At 46.3% G+C, this 25,040-nt stretch overlaps 1 protein-coding gene across 4 annotated transcripts in view; it reads left to right on the top strand.

Moving 5' to 3' along the window:
- The window catches only part of Tjp2 (tight junction protein 2), a 132,748-nt gene that overhangs the window by 47,239 nt on the left and 60,469 nt on the right, over positions 1-25,040 (top strand). The window contains exon 1 of one of the 4 annotated variants that reach the window (XM_042262033.2): positions 7,163-7,355. The exons of 2 other annotated variants lie outside the window; for them this stretch is intronic. In XM_042262033.2, the coding sequence (XP_042117967.1) occupies positions 7,296-7,355 (60 nt within the window). In that variant the 5' untranslated portion in view covers positions 7,163-7,295. Of the gene's footprint in view, positions 1-7,162; positions 7,356-25,040 lie in introns of those variants that run through there. One more of the 4 variants, XM_015996411.3, reaches the window with a different exon arrangement.

The following is a 25,040-nucleotide window of genomic DNA, read 5'->3' as shown; positions in this document are numbered from 1 at the left end:
CTTAGATGATCTTTAAACGTTTCTTGGGCTAGTGAGATGGTTCTTCTGGTAGAGGATCTGGTGACCAAGCCTGACAACCTGGTTGGTTGGGAAGAACTGACTCCTTCAAGTCCGTGGCATGCATAAACATGTGTGCACATACACACACATACAAGTCAATAAATATTAAAAAAAAAAAGAAAAAGAAAAAAATGTCCTTGCTTTTCTGAGCTGCGAAGTGCTTTTTAGTATTTACTCAATCATTTTTACAGAACTCACTGGTGTAAAAATTTAACAGAAATGCAAGCTGTCCATAGCAACTATTACACAGTGTAATGCTCTTAATTTATTGATCAGAAAAATGTTCCTGGGTGAAAATTGCACTTTTTTTTAGACTCTGAAATATCTAGACAGCTTTCTGCTCTTTCCCTGTATAATGGCATGAGAACAATCTCGAAGGCAGGCAGCTGCAAATTACTTTCCAGTCAACCAGAAACACTGTTTGCAAAGGTAAACCAATGGTCTTTCATTGGTCAAAGGATGGAAGTCTGAGAACTTTCTAGTAGTTTATAATGTGCTCACGTTTATGCTTGTAAGTGCTGCGTTGAGAGGCTGCAAATAAACGGCTCTCTTCAGGCTTTATGACCCTATGACTCACAATTAAAGTAAGCTTTGCCACACTGTCGTATTTCCAGAGCCATTTTTTAATTGGCATATTTATAATCATGTTAGATGACTTAATGACCATAAAATTGATTTTGTATAATGAAAGAGTATATGAGCGTAAGAAAATCTAACTAACTTTGGAACCTTCAGTGAGTTGTGGAGATAGACATATGAACAGCAACTTTCTTTCTTCTTTCTTTTTTTGTTGTTGTTTTTTTTTTTTTCCGAGACAGGGTTTCTCTGTGTAGCTTTGGCTGTCCTGGAACTCACTCTGTAGACCAGGCTGGCCTCAATTTCACAGAGATCCACCTGCCTCTGCCTCTCAGAATGCTGGGATTAAAGGCGTGTGCCACCATGCCTGGCTACATTTTTTTTTAAAGATTTTTAAATTTTATTTTATGTGTATGTGAGTTTTGCCTGTATGTATGTATGTGTACTATGTGCCTGCCTTTGGAGATCAGAAGACAGCATCAGGTGCCCTGGAACTGTAGTTATGGATGGTTATAAGTCACCATGTGGGTGCTGGGAGTTGAACTCCGGTCCTCTCCAAGAGCAACAAACGCTCTTAACCACTGAGCCATCTCTCCAGCCCATAGAGAGCATTTTTATCACTTTATAGATCCCATACTTTTCGATTCTAGGAGTAATTATTTACAATTGCAGGGCTTGGGGCCCAGCAGTTAAGAGTACATACTGTTCTTATAGAGGGTGTGTCAGAGGGCTCACAGCCACCTTTAATTCCAGCTCCAGGGGACCCAGTCCCCTTTTCTGGCTTCTGAGGGCACTGTATTTACATCACACACATGTAAATAAAAATAAAATCGTAAAAATTTTGAGGGTTTTTTTTTTTTGGTTGTTATTGAAGGTAGACCATTATAAATGATATAATGGCATGATTTGGGGAATTAGACCATCACCCTTCCTCCTCTGGTTTTTGCCTGGTATTTACCCCGGGTTATAATTTCTAAACTTATTTACTTTCTTGATTATCTACCTCTATTTTTAAATTTTTGTTAAACTTTTGGTAGTTTGTGAAACAATGGCCATCCCTGATGCACGTAGTACATAATTGTATCTTGCTCATATTTGCAGAAATATAAACTACTTCATGATTCCTTGTGCTGGGGCTGTGCTCATCTCTGTTCGTCTCTGCTGTCAGTTTGACTGAGGCCCACACAATTCTAGAGTCTGTTTCTAGGGCCTGAGGATGGAGCTCTGTGGTCCGTTGCATGTTTAGTATGCGTGTGCTCCTGAGGCTCCAGGCTGTCTCCATCACAGGGAAGATCGGAGGAGGAGAGATGTAAATCATTATTCTACCAGGGTGGACAGTTCGGGCAGGAATGTGTGGCACTTGAAGTTCCACATTCAAGTAAACGGTGCTTTAGTATTGTGAGATTTGGAAAGCTAGATAGCCAGTCACCAGCCCACCCGCCCACCCCCACCCCCCAAAAAAGAAAAAACGAACCAAAGAAAAGTAGTTTAACCGCCTTTGAGGGTGAAAGGACCAGTATGTGACAGCTAGAGGTGAAGTCGAGGGTGGAGCAGGAGTTGAGGCGCCCCTCCCCCACTCCTGAAGTAGCTTTTGAGGAGGGCAGTGGAGTGGGGTGGTAATGTTAGGAGTGAGGAGGTGCAGGGAGGTGCAGGGGAGAAGCTGTGGTCACCAGGAAGGTGAAGGAAGCTCCTCTTCCGTTTGAGAAGTGTCGGGGGTCACGCGGGGTTTCTTTTGACTTGTCATCTCTTTTTGTGTCTATCTTTCTCTTCGTCGTCGTGCTGTGGGCCGTTCCCTGTTATGTGCTGTCTTGATCTCTCTCTACCTACCTAAGGAGTAAGGTAGGCATTTAAGAAATGTTTGTGGAAGGCGTGGGTCTGTGCGATTCCAGCCTGTCTCAGGTGTAGAAAGTAGCCTGGAGACTTTTCAGTGTGAGTTTACATTGCTCCCAACTGAAGAAACTATGTAACCATGTTGCACACATATATATACACACAGATACATATGTATCTATATGTGGGGGGGGGAGGAGAAGGGATGGGGTGGGAGAGAATATTTCTTTATAAAGATCTCAGATCTTAACTTTTTTTAATGGCTGGGATAGCTGCTCAAACCCACAAGGCAAGCACTCAGTCCTGCCCCCCACCCACTTTTTTTTTTTTTTTTTTTTTTTTTTGTCGAGGCTTTCCTGGAACTGGCTGTGTAGTTCAGGCAGAGCGTGACTTGGAGACGCTCCTACTTCAGCAGTACCTTGATTTCCTGTTTAGATAGATTCCTCTCTCTGCCTGGTGAGCAAATCTTAGTATTCTGCGGGAAATCTGACTAAATGAACACCCCAGACTCAAACAGTGTGCAAGAACAAAGAGCGTTTATTAGACCACATGCACGTGGGGTCGTTCACCTGTGCAAAATGGTGACAACCTGAGAGGGACGTGCGGGCTCCTTTTAAGCACAGCTAAGGGGAGTTTCAGGGTCAGCTACATAATTGGCTAAGCAAGCAGCAGTTACACTGGTCTATTTCTAATTGGCTGAGGTTTAGTCTCATTACTTTTGGACACATCTGCACAAGTGTGGCCGTGACTCAGAAGGGGCTGCTGGGTTTGTCCTTGAGACACTGTGAGGCTGACTTAGACCCTCTGTGTCTGTTCTCTCCCTCGACCATGAATGTAAGGGCCTTGGAGATAAATGGCCCTTTGCTGGAAAAGACACCTGTTTGTCCTTCTCAGGGAACTGGAACCTAAATTCGGTTGTGAAAGTGGGAGCCTTTAACCCCTTCAAATAATGCTAGGCTTGCTTTCCGTTAAGTAGGACTTACTAGTGTTTTATCACTGAACATAGATGGGAACAGACACCTGGCGAAGTAATGGAACTTCAGACTGGAACAGCTTTGGCCAATATTAGCAGTGGGTCTCTGTGAAGCAATTAGGTTCAGAGTCAGTTTTTTGTTTGAAAGGCAGATGATGTCCTATAGCCCAGGCTGGCCTTCAACTCACTATATTGCCGAGGGTACTTCTGATTCCTCCCCCTTCACCCCCTGAGTGTGCCACCACACTGTTTATGTTGTGCTGGGGCTCAAACTCAGGACTTGGTGCATACTGGCTAAGCACTCTACCAATGGAGCTACATCTCCAATCCCATGCAGTTCTTTTTTTTTTTTTTTTGGTTTTTCGAGACAGGGTTTCTCTGTGTAGTTTTGGTGCTTGTTCTGGATCTCACCCCATAGCCCAGGCTGGCCTGGAATTCACAGAGATCCGCCTGGCTCTGCCTCCTGAGTGCTGGAATTAAAGGCGTGCACCACCACTGCCCGGCCCCAGGCAGTTCTTGATGGCTTCCTCACAGCTCTGTCTCATTGGCTATGTTCCCTTTCCTAAAACTCACTCTCCCCATGACTTTTTGTCCATTCTCCCCCAGAAAGTTTCTTCTGCCCTTCCAGGCTTGCTCTGCTCTGTCCTGCAGAGTCCTAAGACCCCCTGCACACTGGCATTCCCATAGGCAGGTCCTGTCTTTGGTCCAGCCTTGCCTCTAACTACATCTTTGTCTGAATAGACTCATCCCTTCTCATGACGTCAACTGTCACAACTTGGTGATGACTCCCAGACCTCTCTGTCCTGGTGCTCAGTAATCCCTCCTGTAGTTGACACTTGGTCCGTGCTGAATTACTGAGCATCTCCCCCTGGGTGAGACATCCCTCTGGACTGTTGTGTCTCACTAAACTCATTCATTATCCTTCCTCAGGCCCCTCCCAAGGTAAACGCCCTCTCCTGAATTCGCCACTGTGGTCAAAGGAATGTCTACGTAAGTAAGTATGCCACAAACCTGAGAGTCATGCTGGACGCACTTCCCTCTTGTCTCTCACAGCCGCTCAGTCGTCCAGCCAACTGAACCACTTCCTCAGTTTCTTTTGAATCTGGCTTCCTTTCATCTAGTGCCGGCTGACTTTAGAACCAGTCATATTTCGTCGGCTTTCCCACAATGGTAGTAGGTACAGATTAAACTCTGACCACGATTCCCCAGATCCTAACTGCCAACCCCATCTTCCCAGAAGACAACAGAGATCTACATAAAAGGCTAACTGAATCCCTCCGACTTTTGTAAGCACCTGCCGGCCTGGACCACTTCACATCAGGGTACCCTCAGGGAAAGGCTGCTAGAGGCAGATTCTTTGTTTCTTTCTTTTTGTTTTTTTTTTTTAGATTCATTTATTTATTACACATCATAGTGTTCTGTTTGCATGTGTTCTTTGTTTCTACATACTATTATTTTCACCGAGAAGACCTTTTCCTTTCATTTTGTCTGACAAGTGCATCTTACTTCTTAGCTTGTATTAACAAGCTAAATCTGGGAAGCTTTCCCTGAACCCCATCCTACAATATTAATAGGGAAGAACTTCCATTTTCCCCCTGCTTGCTTGACGTCCGTTGTGGACTTCCTGAGTCAGGAGGAAGGCTAGCCTGATCTGCATAGCGAGACCCTGCCACAAAAGAAAAAAAAAAAAAAAAAAGAGGTTAAACAAATTCCCGGAGTGGGTTTGAAATATTGTTTCACTATGAAGTACATTACTTCTCAGAAGACTGGAATTAATTAAGGCCCAATATGGTGGTTGTATGCCTTGTAATCCCAGCATTTCAAAGCTTCAGGCAGGCAAATCTCTAGGTTGAGGGTAGCCTGGGCTACATAGCAAGAGCTTGTTGCACATGTCAGAGTTGTATGGCTTATATTGCCATCACAAAGCCTGTGTAGCCGCTGGCAGGTGGTGGTATGCCTTTAACCCCAGCACTCCAGAGGCAGGCAGATCTCTGTGAGTTCGAGGCCAACCTGGTCTACAAAGTGAGTTCCAAGATATCCAGGGTTACACAGAGAAACCCTGTCTCCAGATCCACCCCCATCTCCCCCCCCCAACCCCCCCCCCCCAAAAAAGAAAAGAAAACAAAGTGTAGCAATTGAATGAAGTTTTCAACAGTTTATAGACGCTTACTTTCCGGTGTTAAAAGAATTGGTTTTATGGCATATAAAGCTCTCATCATTAGTCACGATGGAAATACTCTGCCCCTGTGCTCATTAGGCATTTGTGGCTGTCAGCCCTGGAAATGTAGGTAGTATGACTGAGAAACTGAAATGTTCATTGTCTCTCATTTTAGGTAACTGAAAGTGAAATGTAAATAAAGGCAGGTGGCGAGGGCTGCTCAAATCGGACAGCCCCGGTCTAGGGAGGAAAAGGTAGCTATTTAACAGGTGTAATTGCTACGCTCTGGACCCTTCCTTTGTTGATGCTTTGTTGACATAATAAGCTCATGAAAGTAAGGTGTGACCGGCTCACAAGTGCCGTCATTACCAGCACCACCTAATTTGGGGAACCATATTTAAATAGGTGCTTAGATCAGGAGGGTTATAGAACGCGCCGGTCAGGAAGACCAGCCCGCGTCCCAGTGGAGACTGGAGATAAAGTGGGAAATGTTACTCACAGCGCTTACTCAGAGGCGTGGACTTCCTACTCCAAAGGAGGCCAGCAGCATAACTCTTTGAGGGCAGCATCTGCAAGACTTGTTTTTCCACATATACTGCCAAACTTGTTCTGATTAGACAGGAAGTGAAGCCACTTTGCAGAGAGCCCGCCAGCATCTGGATCTCGTCATAGGGCTCCCCAGACCTTTCTACCTCTTACCTATCAATTTATGGGCCTAGGCTGGGGTTTGCTCTCCAATTTAGAGGAACAGCAGTGGGCAACGCTTTCACTTCTAACTCCAGATCACGTGTTTAATCAATGTATCAGTTTTTTTTTTTTTTTTTTATGTGCTCCTATACCAGGACAGTTTATTTAATTCGCACGATTCTTGCACAAGGGGACTCTGAATAAATCCTGTCGGATCAACCTTGTGACCTATGTCTTTTATACGCTGGCGACGGAGAGGGATTTCAATCTCTTTATTGGAGCTGCTGGCGATATGCCAAGCAGGTAACCTGGCCGGCATTGCCTTAAAAAACCCCGCTTTACTATTTAATCCTAACACCTTTGTACCCTTGGAATCTGGGTCAGCAGTGGAGCTGCGAAATTTGGGGTGCAACACTTGTCTGTGCCGGCTGACCCCGAGGGCCACTTCCGACGCAAAGCTTCGGGGTTTCCCCAGTTGTTCCCTGGCAGAGAACGCAAGCGCTGCTTGTGGGAAGCCCCGCGATGCTCTCTAAAAGGTGTCCCCCAGGACGCCCGTGCGACCTCCGGGGACATCGGCGGACGCGGGCCAGCCTGGCCGACGCGCAGCGCTTTCCCCGGGCGCGCGCTCGGCCGGACCTGCTGGCTCCTAAGCGCGCGGCGGAGCGAACCATCCGGCCAGCGAGGCGGGGGTGCAGGCGGGACGCACGAACTCGGGGGCCTCCTACTGCCCCAGGTCCTCCGTCGCCGGCCGGGAGCCGGGGCGCATGACGCCGCCCGCCGCGGGGTCTCTGGCGCGGCGCCGGCGAGCCATCCCCCGGCGGCGAGGGTGGTAGCGGCCGTTGGAGTTTCCCCGGCCGGGCGGCCGGCGTGGGCGCAGCTAGGCGCGGGGCGGGCCGGCTGCGCCGCGGGAGGAGGGACAAAGGGGAGGCTCCCCGTGGTGGCGGACCGGCCGCCACTGCAGCTTGTAGTTCTGAGCGGCGGCGCGGAGGACGTGCGGGAAGAGCGCGCGAGATGCCGGTGCGGGGAGACCGCGGGTTCCCACCGCGGCGGGAGCTGTCGGGCTGGCTGCGCGTAAGTTTCCTCCCCGGCCCGGTGGCGAGCGGCTGCGTGGGAGCGGGTGGGCTCCGCGTGGCTCCCCTCTGTGTCCGAGCTTGGGCTGTAGATAGCTAGGATTCTCCTGGGGGGACCCGGGCGCAAGAAAGGCGAGGACTGCTAGGAAGGCGCTTGATGGCTTGTGGCCTCTCTGAAGTCATCCGGCTTGGAGATGAAATCGCAAGTAGGGGAGAGTGTGGAGCCCAGCGTCGGCTCCCAAGACTTTCTGTGCCTGTGGTCGCCGACTGGACGCCTGTGCGTGTTCTCTTTGCAACTTAATGCAGAGGCTCTAGCCATGTACTGAGAGACACTGAGGACTCTTTGGATACCCAAATCCTCATTTTCTTTCCAAGTCAGCTGCCTCTGCGGAACAATTTATTTTGCTGTAGGGCATGGAGATGGGGTTTCGGAAGAAGTCCCAGAAAGGAGTGATGAATGGCTTGTATTCTGGTAGTCTTCTACCTGTCATCAGTCCCTTTTATTTTATGTCTCCATTTGTCAGGTTTCCGCTTTTACACAGTAGTTTATTTTAAGGTATAAATAATCAGGGATTTCGACCTCAGACTTTTTCACATTATTGAAATGTGAAGAACTTGGGAGGGGACCTGCCAGGACTCAGTAATGGAATCCAGCCTTCCCTTTTATTTTAGCTTCAGTTTGCAGGCTGAGTTGCTTCTCTGGCGACTGTCTGACCTGAGTAATAATGGTTGTGGCTTTCCTGAGGTTCCCAGTGAAGAGTCATCCCCTCCCAGAAACTGCCCTGCGTTGCACACTCCCTGCTTCCATTGCCGAGTCCCAGCAGAGAGGGATAGTCGCCCCTACAGCTTCCTAGGTGGTCTGCTGGCTGTACCCACAACCCCTTACAAAAAAACAGGTCCATCTATCTGCCCAGGGGAGCCGCTCTGCCAGGCTCACCTGGGAAGAAGGTAGTTTTAGCTGAGAAATTAGTAAGTAGCTATTGCATTTGTGGAAAAGTGCCATTTAATATCCTGCTTAGGTTAAGGGTGTATTAGCTAATTCAATACATTTTCTTGAATAACGCCGCTTCAATGTGCGGAATGCAAAGATAAGTAGAAGTCACATGTCTCACCCACAGTTTTGTTGGGGAAACGCGCAAGGAATAAAGAGACCAATAGTGCCATTTGGAAGTATGGACAGGGTGCTGTCATTGGGTAGATGAGAGAAGGGGAGGGAGCTTTAGCCAAGGTAACTGGCTTTTGAGTTTTGTTCCCCCTCCCCTCCCCACAGAGCTTGGAAAGAGTGATAAAAGGGAGAGTTTTCCTTTTTAAATTCTACTACAACTGTGTGTGTGTGTGTGTGTGTGTGTGTGTGTGTGTGTGTGTGTGTGTGAGTGATTGTCTTTGTGGGTGTGTGGTGCTGGGGATTGAATCCAGGACCTCAAGCATATTTTTGAGTGGTATCCCCAGTGGCAGCTTTTCAGTACCACTGAGCTAACATTTAATGAGCACCTAGTTAGTGCCAGTCACTTTGGGGAGATACAGAATTGACTAAGACTGGATTTCTGCTCACAGCAGTCCAGCGACACCAGCATGGTAGACTGCTTTAGATGGATCTGGCTTTACGTGATTCCTGGCACCGCGGGAGGGAATGGTTAATACAGATGCACACTCTGCTGTTCAGAAATACAACAAAGAGTGAGTGAGGTTGTCCTCTCTGCATCCCTTCGGGGATTCTTTCAGGGAAGAAAGAACACGTGAACAGACACTTCCTGATGTCAGCCACTATAGAGAATGACTGGGAATGTGTCCACCTCCCAGGGCGCTGGCATAGACTGGCTGCTAGGTACACAGTGGTCATTGGTCCCAAAATTTAAGTGTGGGGTTTTAAATGAAAGATTTTTTGGTTGTTAAGGGAGATGAGGTATAATAGTGTAGGTAGGAGGTGCCAGATGGTTGCCAATGAAAAAGCCAAGACACAGAAAGTCGCTCTTTGGAAGGCCTTGAACGTCTATAATAGAGCTTTGGGAGGGGAAATCACAGAAACTCCTAATGTACTAATTAGAGGTCCCTCTCTCTTAACGGGCCTGGGAGCTGCTTTCCCAGCAAACACTTCACTCCACTCCCTACAGAGTAAATGGTTCTGTTTCTCAGGCTTGCTTAGGAATAAGACCAGATTCATCTTATCGCCCTCTGGGGAATTCATTTGTAGTGACTTCTGCCTAAATTTACTTAACCCTTGATCTAGTTCCTTGCACGTTGACAGCAGATCACAGCTAACCAGCTGCCTCCTGTATGCGGAGTGAGCACTTTTTGAATATATCTGACTGCTTGGGAGATGACAAGATTCCCACCATTAATTTTCTTTTCACAAGATTCTCTCTCCTTAGAAGGTTGTCTTTGAAGGAGACAGGTTCTTGAAACTAGGTGGGGGTCACCTTAGGTCACTGTAGCTCTGTGTACAACAGAAATTGTTTAAAAAAGACATTTTGATTTGTTTGGGCAGTGGCTGGAAGTGTGGGTGCCATAGGGCAGCTGTGGAATTGGGAAGGACCAGCTATCACTCAGCCTTTCAACATCTCCCAAGATTATTAGCCATTAGGGAATTCCTGGCCTAATCCCTAAAACAAATCCCATTAAGCAGCCTGGCCATATTAAAGATTTCTCTCAATCGAGAGCTGACTCCCAATAAAACGCCCCATTGATTATACCCTAAGCAACAATCAAGGGTACAAAATCTTCTGGCTACAGTGACCTTGGGCCTGCAGTTTTGATATTGAGAGGTAGAGGTGATCTCGGCATGGTGTTGTCCTGTGCATGGGTACCCCAGTCTTCGGTGGACGAAAGTAGAATTGGGATGTTAGCTGGTCCAGGCCACCATGCCTGGCTTAGAAAATTGTTTTTAAAAATTAATTAATAATTTTATGTGTACAGTGCTGTGTTTGCATGGATGTGTTGCTTATGTACCTGGTGCCAGAAGGGGGCATTGGATTCCCTGGGACTTTAGTTACAGATGGTTGTGAGTGGCCGTGTGGGGGCTGGGAATCAAATCTGGGTCCTCTTCAAGAGCAGCAAGTGCTTTTAACTTCTGAGCCACCTCTCCAGCCCATATATATATTTGTTTGTTGTTTTGTTTTGTTTTGGTGTTTTTTTTGTTTTTTTGTTTTGTTTTGTTTTGAGACAGGGTTTCTCTATGTAGCGTTGGTTGTCCTGAAATTTGATTTGTAGCCCAGGTCAGCCTTGAACTTAGAGATCTACCTGCTCCTGCCTCCCAACAGACTAACCCAGCCAGCTGTGGTAGCACATGCCTTTAACCCTAGCACTCTGAAGGCAGAAGCAGGCAGTTATCTGTGAGTTCTAGGCCAGCCCCGGCAACCAAGTCAGACCTGTCTCATAATAAACAAACCATCACCACCAACAAAGCCAACCCAATAATTCTCTTCCACAAGCATTAAATTGTCTTTTTCATCAGTTTATTGGAAGGGACATAGTCTGTTTTTCAGTTCTTCTATATTAATGTCATGTGAGGGATAAAAAAACAAAGCCAGCCACCAGTCCCACTTATTTCAAAATTAGATAGCTTCCTTAGGACAAAGCAAAAGTAATTGTCAAGCAGAACTGGTCTGTGTTAAGAAGATGTGTAAGCTTATCATGATAAAGTAGCATTAGAATGTAAGAACTGTGAACGTGACAGTTACTTTTGATACCTGCGGACTTGGGCAGAATTGTGGAAAACATGTGTGACTTGGTTCTGGGGAACTCTGAGTGTAGCCCCCCCACACCTTCTGGAGCAGAACTCGCAGAATCGTCCTGGGAGGCCAACAGTGTTGAACGCCATGGACCTTGTCTTTAGCATGCGTATCCCCCAATTTCTGCTCAGTTCTTTTCTTTGTGTTTGTCCATGGCGTACCTGTGAGACTCTTAACATCGGCCCAATTCTTGTTCCTTTCTCTGCTTTCTACAAGTTGGTGTCTCAGCACCAAATGTTGGATGACCAAATGTTGTTCATTCTTTTGAGATAAAGTGGAGTGGCAGTGAGGAAGTGCTTTGGCTCTCCTGGGGAATATCACTGTTTGTACGTGAGGCTTGAAGAATGCAGATGCCCAACCGGCTTGACACGTGGGTGGTTTGAACGTCTCAGCATCTTTCCAAAGTGTGTTGAATGGAGGAATTCTGATTTTTAGTTCATGAACTCACTTTATGGTGCTGGGGATGGAGCAAGTGTTTATGCTTTGGGGGCACGTGTGGAGCTGTGGAAAGGGCTCTGACAAGGATGGTAGAGGGAAGTTTGAGGGAGAACACCAACCTCCTGCTTGGCTTAACAGCTCAGATGCGTATTGGTGGTTAGTGAATAGACCTGAAGAGGAGACACTTTGCATCACAAAGTTCTCTTGTAGTGTGCCTGCGGTGCTATTTGTGAGAAGTCCTAAGCCCTTGGCTGGTGACTTGTATTTTAGTCATTTCTTGGCTAGTGACTTGTAAAATTTAGTCATTTCATATCAGCACACGGATTTGTTGAGTGCACCTGCCAGATGGGTAAAGTCAGGTCTTTAACACGATGCAGGCTGGCATCATTCCATAGTAGACTATATTTTGTAATAATGCTTATTTAAATTTTAATGTTTAGTCTAACTAGACTTTCATGGGTGTGGCTTCTATTTATGTTTCTCCTCCTGGCCTGTACAAGGGAGTAGTAAATATAGTTAATGTGAAAATGCAATCTTGACACATCTATGCATGAATATCTCCCATCCCTTTTGTTGTCGGGGAGCTGGAGGTGGAACCCAGGGCCTGGAACACGCCAAGTACCTGCTGTGCCAGGTACTTATTAAAATTAAAATTACTTTATTGTTTATACCTACATGTATCTTGTGCAACACGTGGGTACCTGCTGCCTTCGGAGGCTAGAAGAGGGTGTCAGATCCTCTGGGTCAGGACTTGGAGGTCGTTGTGAGCCAAGAAGTAAGTGCTGGGAACCAAACCCTGGTCCTCTGCAAGAGCAACCAGTGCTCTTAACTGCTGAGACACCTGTCCACACCAGGGTTGTGGTTTGTGTTGGTTGTAACAGTTTTTAGGCTTCAGTTGTTACTGATGATTAAAGTCCAGTTACATTTTTGCCATGATAGTAAAGAAAGCTTTGATAGTGTTACAGATACTTTAGCCTCTTGAGTTGAAGGTGATCAGGGTGTTATGTGACCTAACTTTTCCTGGGGAGATGAAACATACTTGTACTCACCCCAGATTGGGAACCCATGACAGACCGACTTTTAGTGGTACAGATAACACCCAAGTCCAATTTGGTGAACCAGTGAGCTTTGTGGGAGTTACTTACAGGAATATGGGTGAGGGGTTACTTGCAGGAGCAGAAATGACTCACAGGCAGCTGCATCACCAAGGCCCACCCCAGCATGGGTGACAGCTCCCAAAGGCTGGGAACCTGGACAGCCTGTGGACAGCCCAGCAGGTTGAAGTGCCCTTTGCCGGTGCCTCAGTTGGTCTAAATGGCTTCCAGGCACCTCTTCTTCTCTGAGAGTCTTCTTTGCAACTGGGCGGGGAAGGGGCTAGTGAATCTGTTCAGTTTTAGGGAGTTCTTGAAGCTTTTGTTGTTGTTGTGTACCTCTCTGTTTAAGTAGCTCCCCTGCAGGATGGAATGTTTTTAATCTCCGAGGAGACTTACACAATACAGAGAGATAATGCTTTCTAGTAGCAATTGGTACTTGTAGGGCCTTTGTTCTATGGAGGAAGGAAGAAGAAATTTGTCAGGCTGCCCCAGCTTGCTTTTTAATGTCAGACTGTAGCCGTTTGTTTCCACGAGCTGAGAGCAGTTCCTAGCAGAGTACTGAGCAGACTAGTTCAGTTCAGCTCTCGGTCCGTCGGTTTCTTTTTGCCTTACAAGGACAGCAGCCGCACCTGAGAACCTGGGTGGGTGGAGTTTCACTGTGGAGGAGTCATAAATGTTTCCCTGCGAAGTCATCTGCCGCTCTTGAGTCTTTGGAGGATCCAGCAGAGTAGAATGAGATTATCTGAGGGAGTTTCTTAGCAAAACTAAAGGACTTCCTGATGAGCTCAGTTTCGGGAGCCTGCTTCCTCCTTAGCCCTCTTCAGTCTGGTTGGTGTTAGCTGCTCCGCTGTTGGGGATTGGCTCGTGTGCACCTGTCCCTGATTACTCCAGCCCTTATCACTTCCAATGCATGCCACCAGTCACTTCCCATCAGCTGGGAGCCCTGCCCTGGTGTGAGTCATAGTGGTAGATCAGTCATATTCCCTGTCTACTCATCAAATTGACTTGATTCGGGAAGGCATGAGCTAGCATGGCTCAGACTAGTGGAGGACTTAAGAGAGAGAATTCCTTATATTATATGTAGTGGTGAGCAAAAAGTCTCGCCAAAACATTGTAGACTTGAGCCCGGACTTCTCTGTGTGCTGTTGAAATGGGGCTGGGTGTAGCTCAGGCTGGCCTGAAACGTGTTGCATTGCTTCAGCCTTCAGAGTCCTGGGATGAGAGGTGTGGGGCACTGGACCTAGCTGCAGAACCTTAGGCTTAGGCATGGCAGCAGCATCTGCTTTATCTAAGTCCCTTTATGTAAGATGCAGACTTGACCTCCACTTAGTTTTGATGGCTCATAATTGTCTGTGGTCCTTAACTTCCGGAGGGCTCTCGGTGCTCGAGTGTAAAGCCTAGAGAACATTTCAAGTCCTTGTGAGTTCCCTGTTCCAAGTTACTTGCTCCTTCAGCTATATTTTTTTTCTGTGTGAGTTTATTTTCTTTTAAAGAGAGATCCTTTGGACCTTTCTTTCTTTTCTTCCTGAGAGACATTTGAAAGAAATACTGTTAAAGGCGAACTTCCCAGCGTGCCTGGTAGTTGCCTAGCTCACAGAGCAGTGGAAAGAACTGTTATTAAGTTGCAACCTGAATAATGTACTAGTGTGGAGCCTGAAGTTCTTTCCTCTCTTCAAGCCAGTAGCGGCCGCGGACTCCTCCTTTTTCCAGATTTTAATTTTCTTTTTCTGAAATTGCCTTTTGTTTTATATGTATGAATGTCTGCTTTCTTGTACGCCTGTGTACTGTTTGTGCCTGATACTCTCAGAGGCCAGAAGAGAATGTCACATCCCTTGGAACTGGAGTTAGACTTCTTTATTCTTCTTTCTTTTCTTTGTTTTTGAGACAGGTTCTCTGTATGTAGCTCTGGCTGTCCTAGAGCTCACTATGTAGACCAGGCTGGCTTTGAACTCACAGAGATCCTCCTGACTCCATTTCTGGAGTGCTGGGATTAAAGGCGTGTACCACCATGCCCAGCTCACAAAGACAGTTGTGAGCTGCCGGCTGGGTGCTCGGAAATGAACCCAAGTGCTCTTAACCACTGAACAGTCTCTCTAGCCCTTAATGTATAAAATGAGTTTGATTTATTTTATTTTTACTGTGTATGTGTGTGGGTACACACATACCACATGTATATGGGTGCCTCTGGAGGCCAGAAGAGGTGCCGGATCCCCTGGAGCTGGAGTTACAGGCAATTGTGTTCCACCTGATGGGATGCTGAGCACTGAACTCAGTCTTCTGGAAGAGCAGGCAGTACTCCTAATCACCGAGCCTTCTCTCCAGCTTCAACATTTTATCTTAATTTTAATTATGTGTGTTTGTGTGGTGGTGTGTGCATGTGAGTTAGGTACCCATGTGGAGGCCAGGGGCATTAGATCCCCTGGAGCTGGAGTTATAGGCAGTTATGAGCTGCCTGGTGTGGGTTCTGGGAATTGAACTTGGGTCCTCTGCACGAGCAGGATGAGTTCCTTTCCAGGCCCACTCAGCCTTTCCGCAGGGCTTCTCAAGAATCCATCTTCATTCATTTCTCCATTCTTCCCAGGCAAAGCTGCGCACAGGGAGCCTCCCACACCCTCGTCCTTTGCCATAGACCTTTCCCCAGAGTGAACTTTTGCCGGCACGAGCACGGAAGGGGCTCCTGACTGCAGTTGGGAGCTTTTTCTGGTCTGCTTCCAGCCGGGCTGAAGACCAGACTACTAACTGGGCTTTGAGAGGGGGGACTTCCTCGTCCTTCCACGGACTACTGTGGAAGGGTGTGCTCTCTGTAGCTTCAGCCTAGAGTCAAGCACGTCCCAGTGTTTGAGCATGCCTTCAGGGGAAGCACTTCACCCTCCTCTGGCTGCTCTGGTTAGTGTCTGGATGAGTTTTAGGAGGGGAGAGAGATTTGTGGCCTCCTAGACACTCCCTGAAATTTCCCAGGTATGGAACTGAAACCTTTTGTTACTCTCCGCCTCGTGTTACTGTTACCAGGGCAGAACAGGCATCTGGAGACTCTTGGAGGGTTGCTTATAGCCTCTATCAGGAATTGTTTTCTTTCCTTTCTGGGCTGCTGGGAAAAGCCCCAGGGCTCTGGTCCTGTAAGGCAAGTGCGGACCTCAGAGCTACACCCCCAGCCCTAAGGGAAGATTTTAATCTAAGGTCTGGGAGAAATCATAGTTGGATACACTGTTCCAATGTCCAGTTTGGCAGATGACTCTGGGAGGGAAGGGTTGGAAAGGGGGAAGAAAAGATGCTCTCAGAACCTGCCCGCCCCCCTCCAAAGACAGGGTTTCTCTGTGTAGCCCTGACTGTCCTAGAACTCACTCTGTAGACCAGGCTGGCCTCAATCTCACAGAGATCCGCCTGCTCTTGAGTTCTGGGATTGAAGGCGTGCGCCACCACTGCCTGTAAACTCTCAGCTTTCTTAAGAACTGGAGTGTTTAAATTTTTTTTTTTCTGGAATATTTCCATATAGAAAGATTTCCAAAAAGGTAACAGTAGAACCCAGGAAAGGTCTGCCCTCTGCAAGTCATCATAGTCATAATTGAACATTTTCTGTGTGGTCATGTTTATGGTATTTCATTGTGAAGTATAATTTATATACAGATTTATGTATACATTTCAAATGAAGGGTTTAATGTTTTTTTTATTTGTTTTCTTTTGGTGCTAATATTGAGGGTTTTTAAAACTGAGGTAAAATATAGCATTAAATCATCCATTTAAGCTACTTTTTTTTTTTTTTAAGATTTATTTATTTATTATGTATACAGCATGTATGACTGCAGGCCAGAAGAGTGTACCAGATCTCATTAGAGATGGTTGTGAGCCACCATGTGGTTGCTGGGAATTGAACTCAGGACCTCTGGAAGAGCAGTCAGTGCTCTTAACCTCTGAGCCATCTCTCCAGCCCCATTTAAGCTACTTTTAAATATACAGTTCAGTTAGTTCTGGTTGTGCCATCTAATCACAAGATCCCATGAAGTCACTGCTGTGATTACCTTTTGGATAGATGGACGTTTTGTATCACCCTAGAACTGGCTCCACCACGGAATCTTATTTGATTCTCCTCTCCATACACTAGTTTTGCTTGACCTGAAGAAGGCTTTTATCAATGAAGTCAGTATTTATGTCTAACTTCTTTCCAGGGAATCTCTGTGTCATCCATCTGTGTTTCTGTGTTGTATGAACTTACTGGTTCTTTTGTTGCTTAGCAGTATTCCATGTATATGCACATTCAGCATGATTCCGTGTGTATGTGTATTCAGCATCATTCCATGTGTATGCACACTCAACATCATTCTATGTGTATGCACATTCAGCATGATTCCATGTGTATGCACACTCAACATCATTCCATGTGTCTGCACACTCAACATCATTCCGTGTGTCTGCACACTCAACATCATTCAATGTATATGTATAGTCAACACTCAACACCACTCCATGTGTATGTACATTAAACATCATTCCATAGGTATGCACATTCAATGTTTTATTATGATGGATTTTTTCTTTAATTTTGCTCTTATGAATAAGGATGTTTTGAAAATTCCATACACATTGTATTGGGCACATAAAGATACTTCTCTTGTGTGAATTCCAAGTAGAAGTCTTGTGTTGTGAATTAGGGACAGTAAGTGTCAGTCTGTAACTCTGACGTCATCTACCTGACTGAATTATTTTGTCTTACAACTTCTTTCCTTGATCTCAAGGCGTTTACTCTTTTGTCACATCCAGTCTTTGCATCTGTAAACCAGGCATTGAGTGCACATCCTGTGAGTCAGGGTTTAATCAGGCAAACTTGTCCTTCCGGTGATTTCTAGGAGTGGGGGGGGGGGGAGGGAAGAGAATGCAGAATATTGGATGTCCCCCCCAAACAATGGGAGGCTGTTGGAGTTAAAACAAAAATCCCATCACCAGCGTTCAGAATTGCCCCACAGACCCTGGGAAGGTGCCATTGTAAACCAAAGCTTTGGCAGCTCTGAAGCTGGTGAGGGGCAGGGAGCTGGCAGTTGGCTTGCTGCTGCTGGTGCAGGAACACTGGAGGCTTCTGCTATCCTTCATGCTTTCACGTCGTGCCTATGTGCTCCTCAGCCAGGGATTTGGAGGTGTCTGGCCTCTGGTAGAACAGATCCTGGGCTTGCTGTGAGGTAGTCAGTGGAAGTGGCTGTCGTTTCTTATTTGCCTCATCATTTAGGAGGACCACTGTTTCTGGAGTGCATGTGTCCAAGCCTGTCCCTTGACTTCATAGTCAGTCACCTGATACAGTCTGGGTGACCTCCTTCATAAGATGTCCTGCCTTTGGGAGGGCCTACATTCTGTGATTCTAGCTCTGTCTCCTGCCTCCTAACACACTATGTTGCTTGCCTAGGCTGGTCTCAAATTTTGTGTTTGGGACTACAGACATGTGCCACCCCTTACTTCTTTAGGAGTAAGCTTGAGAAGTTTTAACTTTAAGGCTTGGGAGTGTAATTCAGTGGTGAAGCACCTGCCTGGCATGTACAAAGCCCTGGGTTCATCCCCAGAACTAGAAAAGAAAAGAAAACCAGGTAGTTTGTGGTATCGAGCCTACGAGCTCAGTACTTGGGAAGTAAGGCAGGAAAATCAAGAGCTTGAGGTTAGCCTGGGCTACCTAGCAATTTCAAGCTATCAAGTGAGACCAAAGAAATAATGCTTTTCAAGTTAACAAGTTAAAGAAGAAATAGAAGATGGCTTGATTCTATTAACTTACTTCTTGGATGAGTAACTTAAGCATCCCAGTGAGTACATTGTCTTTGAAGTCCTTCTAATTTGATAGTATAAAGTACAAGGTAGTATATAAATCTGATTTATTGTAATGGGCTCCACCCATCTTAACACTTCTTTTGGATTTTGTCAGATGAAATGGAAAGAGATTACATATTTATTCCTGTTTGTGCTTCAATTCTCAGGCCGATAGAATAGTCTGTCAAAAACGTGGGCAGAGTAACCTCAGTCATTTGAGCTTGCTTATAAAAAGGTAGCTGCACTGGCTTGCTTTAAAAGTCTTTCGTCCCTTTGGCAATGTCCCCTTTCGCCGCTGGAGAGAACTCGACTCATTTCTTTTTTCCCCCTAGTGTTAGAATATTGGTGAATTTTTCTCCTTCATTCAAATTGCCTTCTCTCCCACTCTCGCCTACTTTACCCTTACTGTCTATTACGCATTTAAGGTTGGCAGGGACGGACACACACACACACACACACACACACACACACACACACACACACACACACACACACGACAGTGGTCACGTGATCCATCAAGTACCATCTGAGGCTTCTGTCCACAGTACTACTTCTTCAGAGAAACTGGAAGTGATACGCGCCAACAGACATCTGAGTTCAGTGATAAGCCAGGAGCCGTAACTTTGCTCCAGCCCGGCCTTAGCAGCGTGAGCTGGCTGTTTGCAGAGCTTGTGTGGATTTGAAAGTGCCAGAACTATATTGACAGAATCCCATTTTATCTCTCTCCTCTCTCTCTCTTTTTTTCTTCCTTCAGACTTTGAGTCAGCCAGAGCTCACAATGGATGTCCAAACAGTTTACAGTGCCCGAAACAATGAACAAAGGGTCTCAGTGTGTAGAGTGCAGAAAATGGAGCTGGAGGGAAACTTCTGGGTAGTGACCTAATTCACTCCCCTCGGCACCCCATGCTGGAGCTTAAATATATATTTGTATTTTATTTTTTTGCTGGGCATGAGACTCAAGGCCTCATACGTGTTAGGGAAATGTTCTACTGCTGTGCTACATCTCTAGCTTGCTTGTATGTGCTCTCTGTTTCTCTTTTTCTCTGTGTGTTGACCTAGATAGCTATAAATATTTATTTAGGTTTAGTTTTATAACTTGAAGAGGGACTTGTCCTGTTGCTTTATATATTTTTGTGTAGGACAGTAATATTTATTTATTATTCATTCATGCATTTATTTGTTTGTTTGATTGTTTTAAATCAAGCTCCGGGTTGACTGGTATTCAGTAGACAAAAGTCAGGAACTTAAGAGAGGCAGCTGAGACTCGGTCGTCCTTAGTTCCTGCAACTTGCTCTCTGTCGGGAACTAGGCATCTGCTACTCAAAGATAAATTTCTCACTGGGCTTTTCTGCTGAAAAAATGTGGGCAAACAGCACTGGTTAAAAATAAATTTAGCTTGGCTACTGCCAAGTTCCTGAGTGTTGTGTTTATGATTCACTTGTTCACAAAACATACGGAGGCCATCCTTGTGCGCCACACTTGTGGCATAGAGGACACTGTCATCTGCGTAGCACCGGCAAGACTCACTGGCCTCTGAAGAGGAAGGAACAAAAGCACATCACTCATTGTGGGTTCGGACCCTCACTAAAAAACCCTCAGCGCTGGCACTGGAGCAGTGGGGCCGGAGAGATGGTGCATTAGTTAAGAGGACTGGCTGTCCCAGCTCCCAAGTCACCAATGCACTGCCACTTACATCATCTGGAGTGTGATTTGAAGAATAAATGTCGCCGCTGGTCCAATTGGATCATGTCCCAGCAATGAACTGTCCTAAGAAAACAGCAGTAGCCCGTCCTTGCCGACAGTTCCCAGGCTTACGCTGTTGTTGGCTTTATGCTTAGGACAGTGATTCATGGATTGACACATTATAGAGTGAGAAGCTGTTGTCCCTGTCTGTCCCTTGGTCTCGATTGTTCCCACCTGGCTACTGCATTCACGGTGTAAACAACAGAAGCCCTTTGATTGGGGAGAAGTTGATTATAACTAGCTCTTTAAAATGGCAATTACAAAAATGCCCTCAAAAGTATAAATGTTAAGTGTTCTTTGAAATGTGTGTATGTATCAGAAGATCAGAGAAGTTTTTTAAAAAATATATTTTAGGTGTATATGTGTGTGCTTGAGTGTGTGTACATGTGTCCAGGAGTCTGTGGAAGTCAGAAGAGGGTGTTGAATCCCCTGGAACTGAAGATACAGGCGGTTGTAAGTTGCCATGTGGGTGTTGGGAACCTGTAAGCGCTGGTTCTCCTCTGTAAGAGTAGGCAGTACTTTTAACTGATGAGCCGTCTCTCCAGCTCATTTTTGCAGTTCCAGAGCTGCGTGTTGTAAGTGAGGGTCTGAACCCACACTAGATAGATCTTCCTAATAATACCAGAGGCTTGCTTTTCCACCAGAAGGGAGTGTTTGGGGAGGAGGGCAGATCTGCACCTTTGCATTCCTAGGATAGATGTCGCGTAGTTACTGCTCAGGAAATGAAGGAATGTGAAAGGAAGAGAAAGGAGAACCTAGATCCTAACCCTGAGGACTGGAGCCTCACACCCTTCCTCACTGCACCCTCCCTGCCCTCCTTCCCCAACTTCTCTTCCCTTCCCTCTTTGAAATTGGTAAATAAAAATGCATCTGTGTCTGGCATACAAGGTGGTGGTGCTTGGTTACAGGTCCACCCCGATTCCCACCCCACGACCCTGCTCTCCCCAGTTCCTAAGAAGCGCCTTGCAGGAAGGAGGCTCAGTGATTGTCTGAACTTGCATCTCTGGGGTGCCAGATCTAAAATGCTCAAGAGTGAAGCTTGCAGACAGACCCGAGTCCGTGTCCCGGTTTTCACAGACGCTGCGGTGTGCTTTGGGGACAGGCGCATTTCAGCTCAGTTTCCAAGCCTGGACCGAACTCTGCCTGAGATGTCTCATCAGATACCTGCTGGACAGGGTGAGGCGCTGTCCTTGCTTGGTGCCATCACACTACGTTTGGTTGCATGTTTTTGCTGGTGAAGCTGGGGCAGGAGCTCTCGGGGCTTAGTCATGGTGGGTCCTTGGTTTAGACCTCACTGAATTCCCCCAGCCACTTGGCAAGGAGGGGTGAAGCGTGTGTTTTATCGGCTCGGGAACTGAGGCCCGGAAACAGCGAACACTTGGCTGATGCGTGTTACAGAAGGAAGGAATCTGAGCCGGGGTCCATTTGAAACCGGCAGGTCATCTCCGTTCCACCAGCTTCTGCTTCTCACACTGCTCAGGCTGGAGGAAGGAGGTATGGGGTGAAGCTCTGCTGGGCACATTCAGCCTTCGGCCCAGGATACCCACGGATGCAGCTCCTCATAAACTGTAGACAAATTTAATACGGTACAGGAAACCCTCCCCACATCTCGGTGTCTCAGGAGGGCCTCTCACTTGGTGGCTGAGGATGGCCTAGAACTTCTGTGTGCCGGGATGACAGGTGCAGGCCACACGCCAGCTTTAAACGGTACTGGGAGTAGAACCTAGGGCTTTGCGCATGCTCAGCAAGTAACCTGCCGACTGAGCATGTCCCCAGCCCACAGGATGAGCTCTGTTTTGATTTACTAGTGTTATTTTTTGGTAACTCAGTTATACAGTATTCAGATACACATGTTGTAAATGATGGTGCTGTGTCCCAGTGTCAAAAGGTCACGAATTCTCTGTTGATGTCTAGGAGTGTAAGTGTTATGCCTGAACATATATAGGAGTAATTTTTGCCATCAGGAAATCATATATATAAAAAAATGATACACCAATAATCTCTCCCCCACTGAAGCAGGGTTTCTCTGTATAGCCCTGGTTATCCTGGACCTTGATCTGTAGACCAGGCTGGCTTCGAACTTAGAGATTCACCTGCCTCTGCCTCCCAAGTGCTGGGTCGAAAGGCATGCACCACCACCGTGCGACCACATCAATATTTCTTTTCTTTCATTCTTTTTAAAAAAAGATTTTTTTTTTTTTTTTTTTTTTTAGATTTATTTATTTATTATGTCTATGATGTTCTGTCTGCATGCTGCCTGCATGTCTGAAGAGGGCGCCAGATCTCACAGATGGTTGTGAGCCACCATGTGGTTGCTGGGAATTGAACTCAGGACCTCTGGAAGAGCAGCCAGTGCTCTTAACCTCTGAGCCATCTCTCCAGCTCCACATCAGTATTTCTAAGAGCTGTTTTCTTTCAGAGACTTTATGTGTCCATTATTCTGAGGCCCCAGAGACGCCAATGAATAGGGCGCAGCCTGAGAGGAGGTAAAGTACACGGGCACTAGTTAAAAACCACACCTTTGTTAGCGAAATAGTGTTAGCCTGGTGTGCTTTTTCCCAGCTTCCCGGCTTCTGGTAGGAATAACGGTTATCTCTCGATCCCGTTTGAAAACGATTGTTGATGTCAAGATAGCTTGTGGCTACAAAATGTGGGCTGAGAAATAGAGAAAATAACTTACATGTGCGGGGACACTTGCCTGTTGAGGGTCACAATTCTGCAAGTTTTTGCTGGGGTCGGAGTGCACCTCTTAAAGCGTCAGAGACCTCCAGGAGGTTTAGGTGCACCAGACACTAATGCTTTATAGCAGAGTATAGTCCGTCTTTTTCTCATCTAGCTGAAAGCATATGTGTTGGTCTAGTGGGAGGTTTTTGTTTGTTTCTTTGAGACAGAGTCTCACTATGTAGCCCTGGCTGGCCTGGAACTCACTCTGTAGACCAGGCTGGCCTCGAACTCACAGAGATCCACCTGCCTCTACTTCCTGAGTGCTGGAATTAAAGATGTGTGCCACTGCGCCTGGCTGTAGTGGGAGTTTTGATTGGGAGTAAGGATTAGTGAATTTTGGAGCCAGACCATTTTGGTGATGGATACAGAGTACCAGTTGCTGGCCTGGGGTTTAGGAAGGAGGCCATTGAAAACTGGACCAGCCAATCCCAGGGCTAGAAAAGTAGGGAAGCCTTTCCTTAGTGCTCAGTGGAGGGTGTCTTTATTTCTTCCTGGTTGTCTCACCATACAGTCCCCTTCCAGAATGGATGGGTTGATTGTGTTTTCATGGGTAGTCCAAGGTTGTCACACCGTTTAAAATGTTACTTCTCAGTTCTAAGCTCTCTGTGACCGGTAGTGGATATAAAATTGTGACTGAATTCTTGGCTGGACTTAGTTGAGACCAGAGGCAATGGGCTAGAGTTTAAACTGTTCTCTCTTTAGGCTGTTGGCTTTGGGTTGTGAACATCACTTCTTCAGTGTCTTTGTCTGAGGGACTAGCAACCACGCTCCGGCTTAGGATCAAGAAGCAAAGATTTGGTGAGATGGTGACAGGGTAAAGGCTTGCTTTGTAAGCCCAATGACCGACCAGTCTCCAGGGCCCGTGTAAAGGTGAGGGAGAGAATGGGCCCTAGAGAGTTGTCTTCTGACCTTACCCGTTCATTCACACACACACACACACACACACACACACACACACACACACACACACACACACACACAGTTTAAAAAGTTTTTGTTTTTTGAAAGGACCATTTTTTGTTTTTCATTCTTCCACAGCACAGTGTGTCTTGCCCAACCCTTGTGTAGTTACTGCTCCTGATGGCAGTTAATGATCTACTTGGAGGATTATCTAAAGCAAGATTTTGATCTCAGCCAGCTTGCCCCTTGCAGTATGTGTTTAGAAGCTATAAACAGTTTAGATTTTAGTTTATGGGCAAAATAACCCAAAACTCATTGCTACCCAAACAAAGTAAGTTCACCTAATATCGGTGGATTATCTTCCCACTGAGACTTTGTCTCTAGATAATTAAACAAATACATAAACACATAAAACCATTGAAAACAGGATTATCACTTAAGGGCTACACCCTAAGGACAGACTAGCTTGAGGGTGGGAGTGAGAAAGAAGAGAGCTGGAGATTTGGAGATGGGGAGAGGGCCTGTGTGGTCCTCTTGTAGGTGAGCACTGTCTTTGCTGAGTGAAAACCTGTAGGTCCATCAACTGCCTTCTTACTGGGTCATGCATAGATATCTGCCGGGAACTGCCAAACCATAGCCTGACACTTGTCTTTCTTCTGTTTTCTTTTCCTTTTTCCTTTTTTAATTTAGTTTTTCCGAGAGAGGGTTTCTCTGTGTAACAGCTCTCTGACTGTCCTGGAACTTGCTTTGTAGACCAGGCTGGCCTTGATCTCAGAGATCCAAGGTGTGCACCGCCACTACCTGGCCAAATTAATCAAGTCCAACGATTGATTGATTGATTGATTGATTAATTGATTTAGACAGGGTTTCTCTCTGCAGCCCTGGCTTAAGAATGAATTTGGTTTTGTTTGTTTTTCAAGACAGGCTTTCTCCTTTCTGACCTGGAACTCACTTTGTAGACCAGGCTAGCCTCGAACTCAGAGATTCACCTGCCTCTGCCTCCTGAGTGCTGGGATCAAAGGCATGCACTCATCTGTTTTCTTTTCCTGTCCACTTAGTAAGAAACATTCTCATGTTTTTGAGTGGTTAAATTCTATGTATTTTAATTTTTAAAAATGTGTGTGCTTGCATGTGTGTGCTGGTGTGCATGTGTTCCAGGAGGTCAGAGGGCAGCCGTGGCCATCAGTCTTCACCCTCCATCTTGCTTTTGATATGGGGTCTCTCTTATTCAATGCTGCACACACCAGGCCATTGCACATGCCAGGTTAGCTGGCTCAC

This window comes from Peromyscus maniculatus, chromosome 1 (assembly GCF_049852395.1).
Source record: "Peromyscus maniculatus bairdii isolate BWxNUB_F1_BW_parent chromosome 1, HU_Pman_BW_mat_3.1, whole genome shotgun sequence".
Lineage (NCBI taxonomy): Eukaryota > Metazoa > Chordata > Mammalia > Rodentia > Cricetidae > Peromyscus > Peromyscus maniculatus.
Note: the sequence above shows the minus strand (reverse complement) of the source record. Positions and strands in the feature narration are given on the sequence as shown.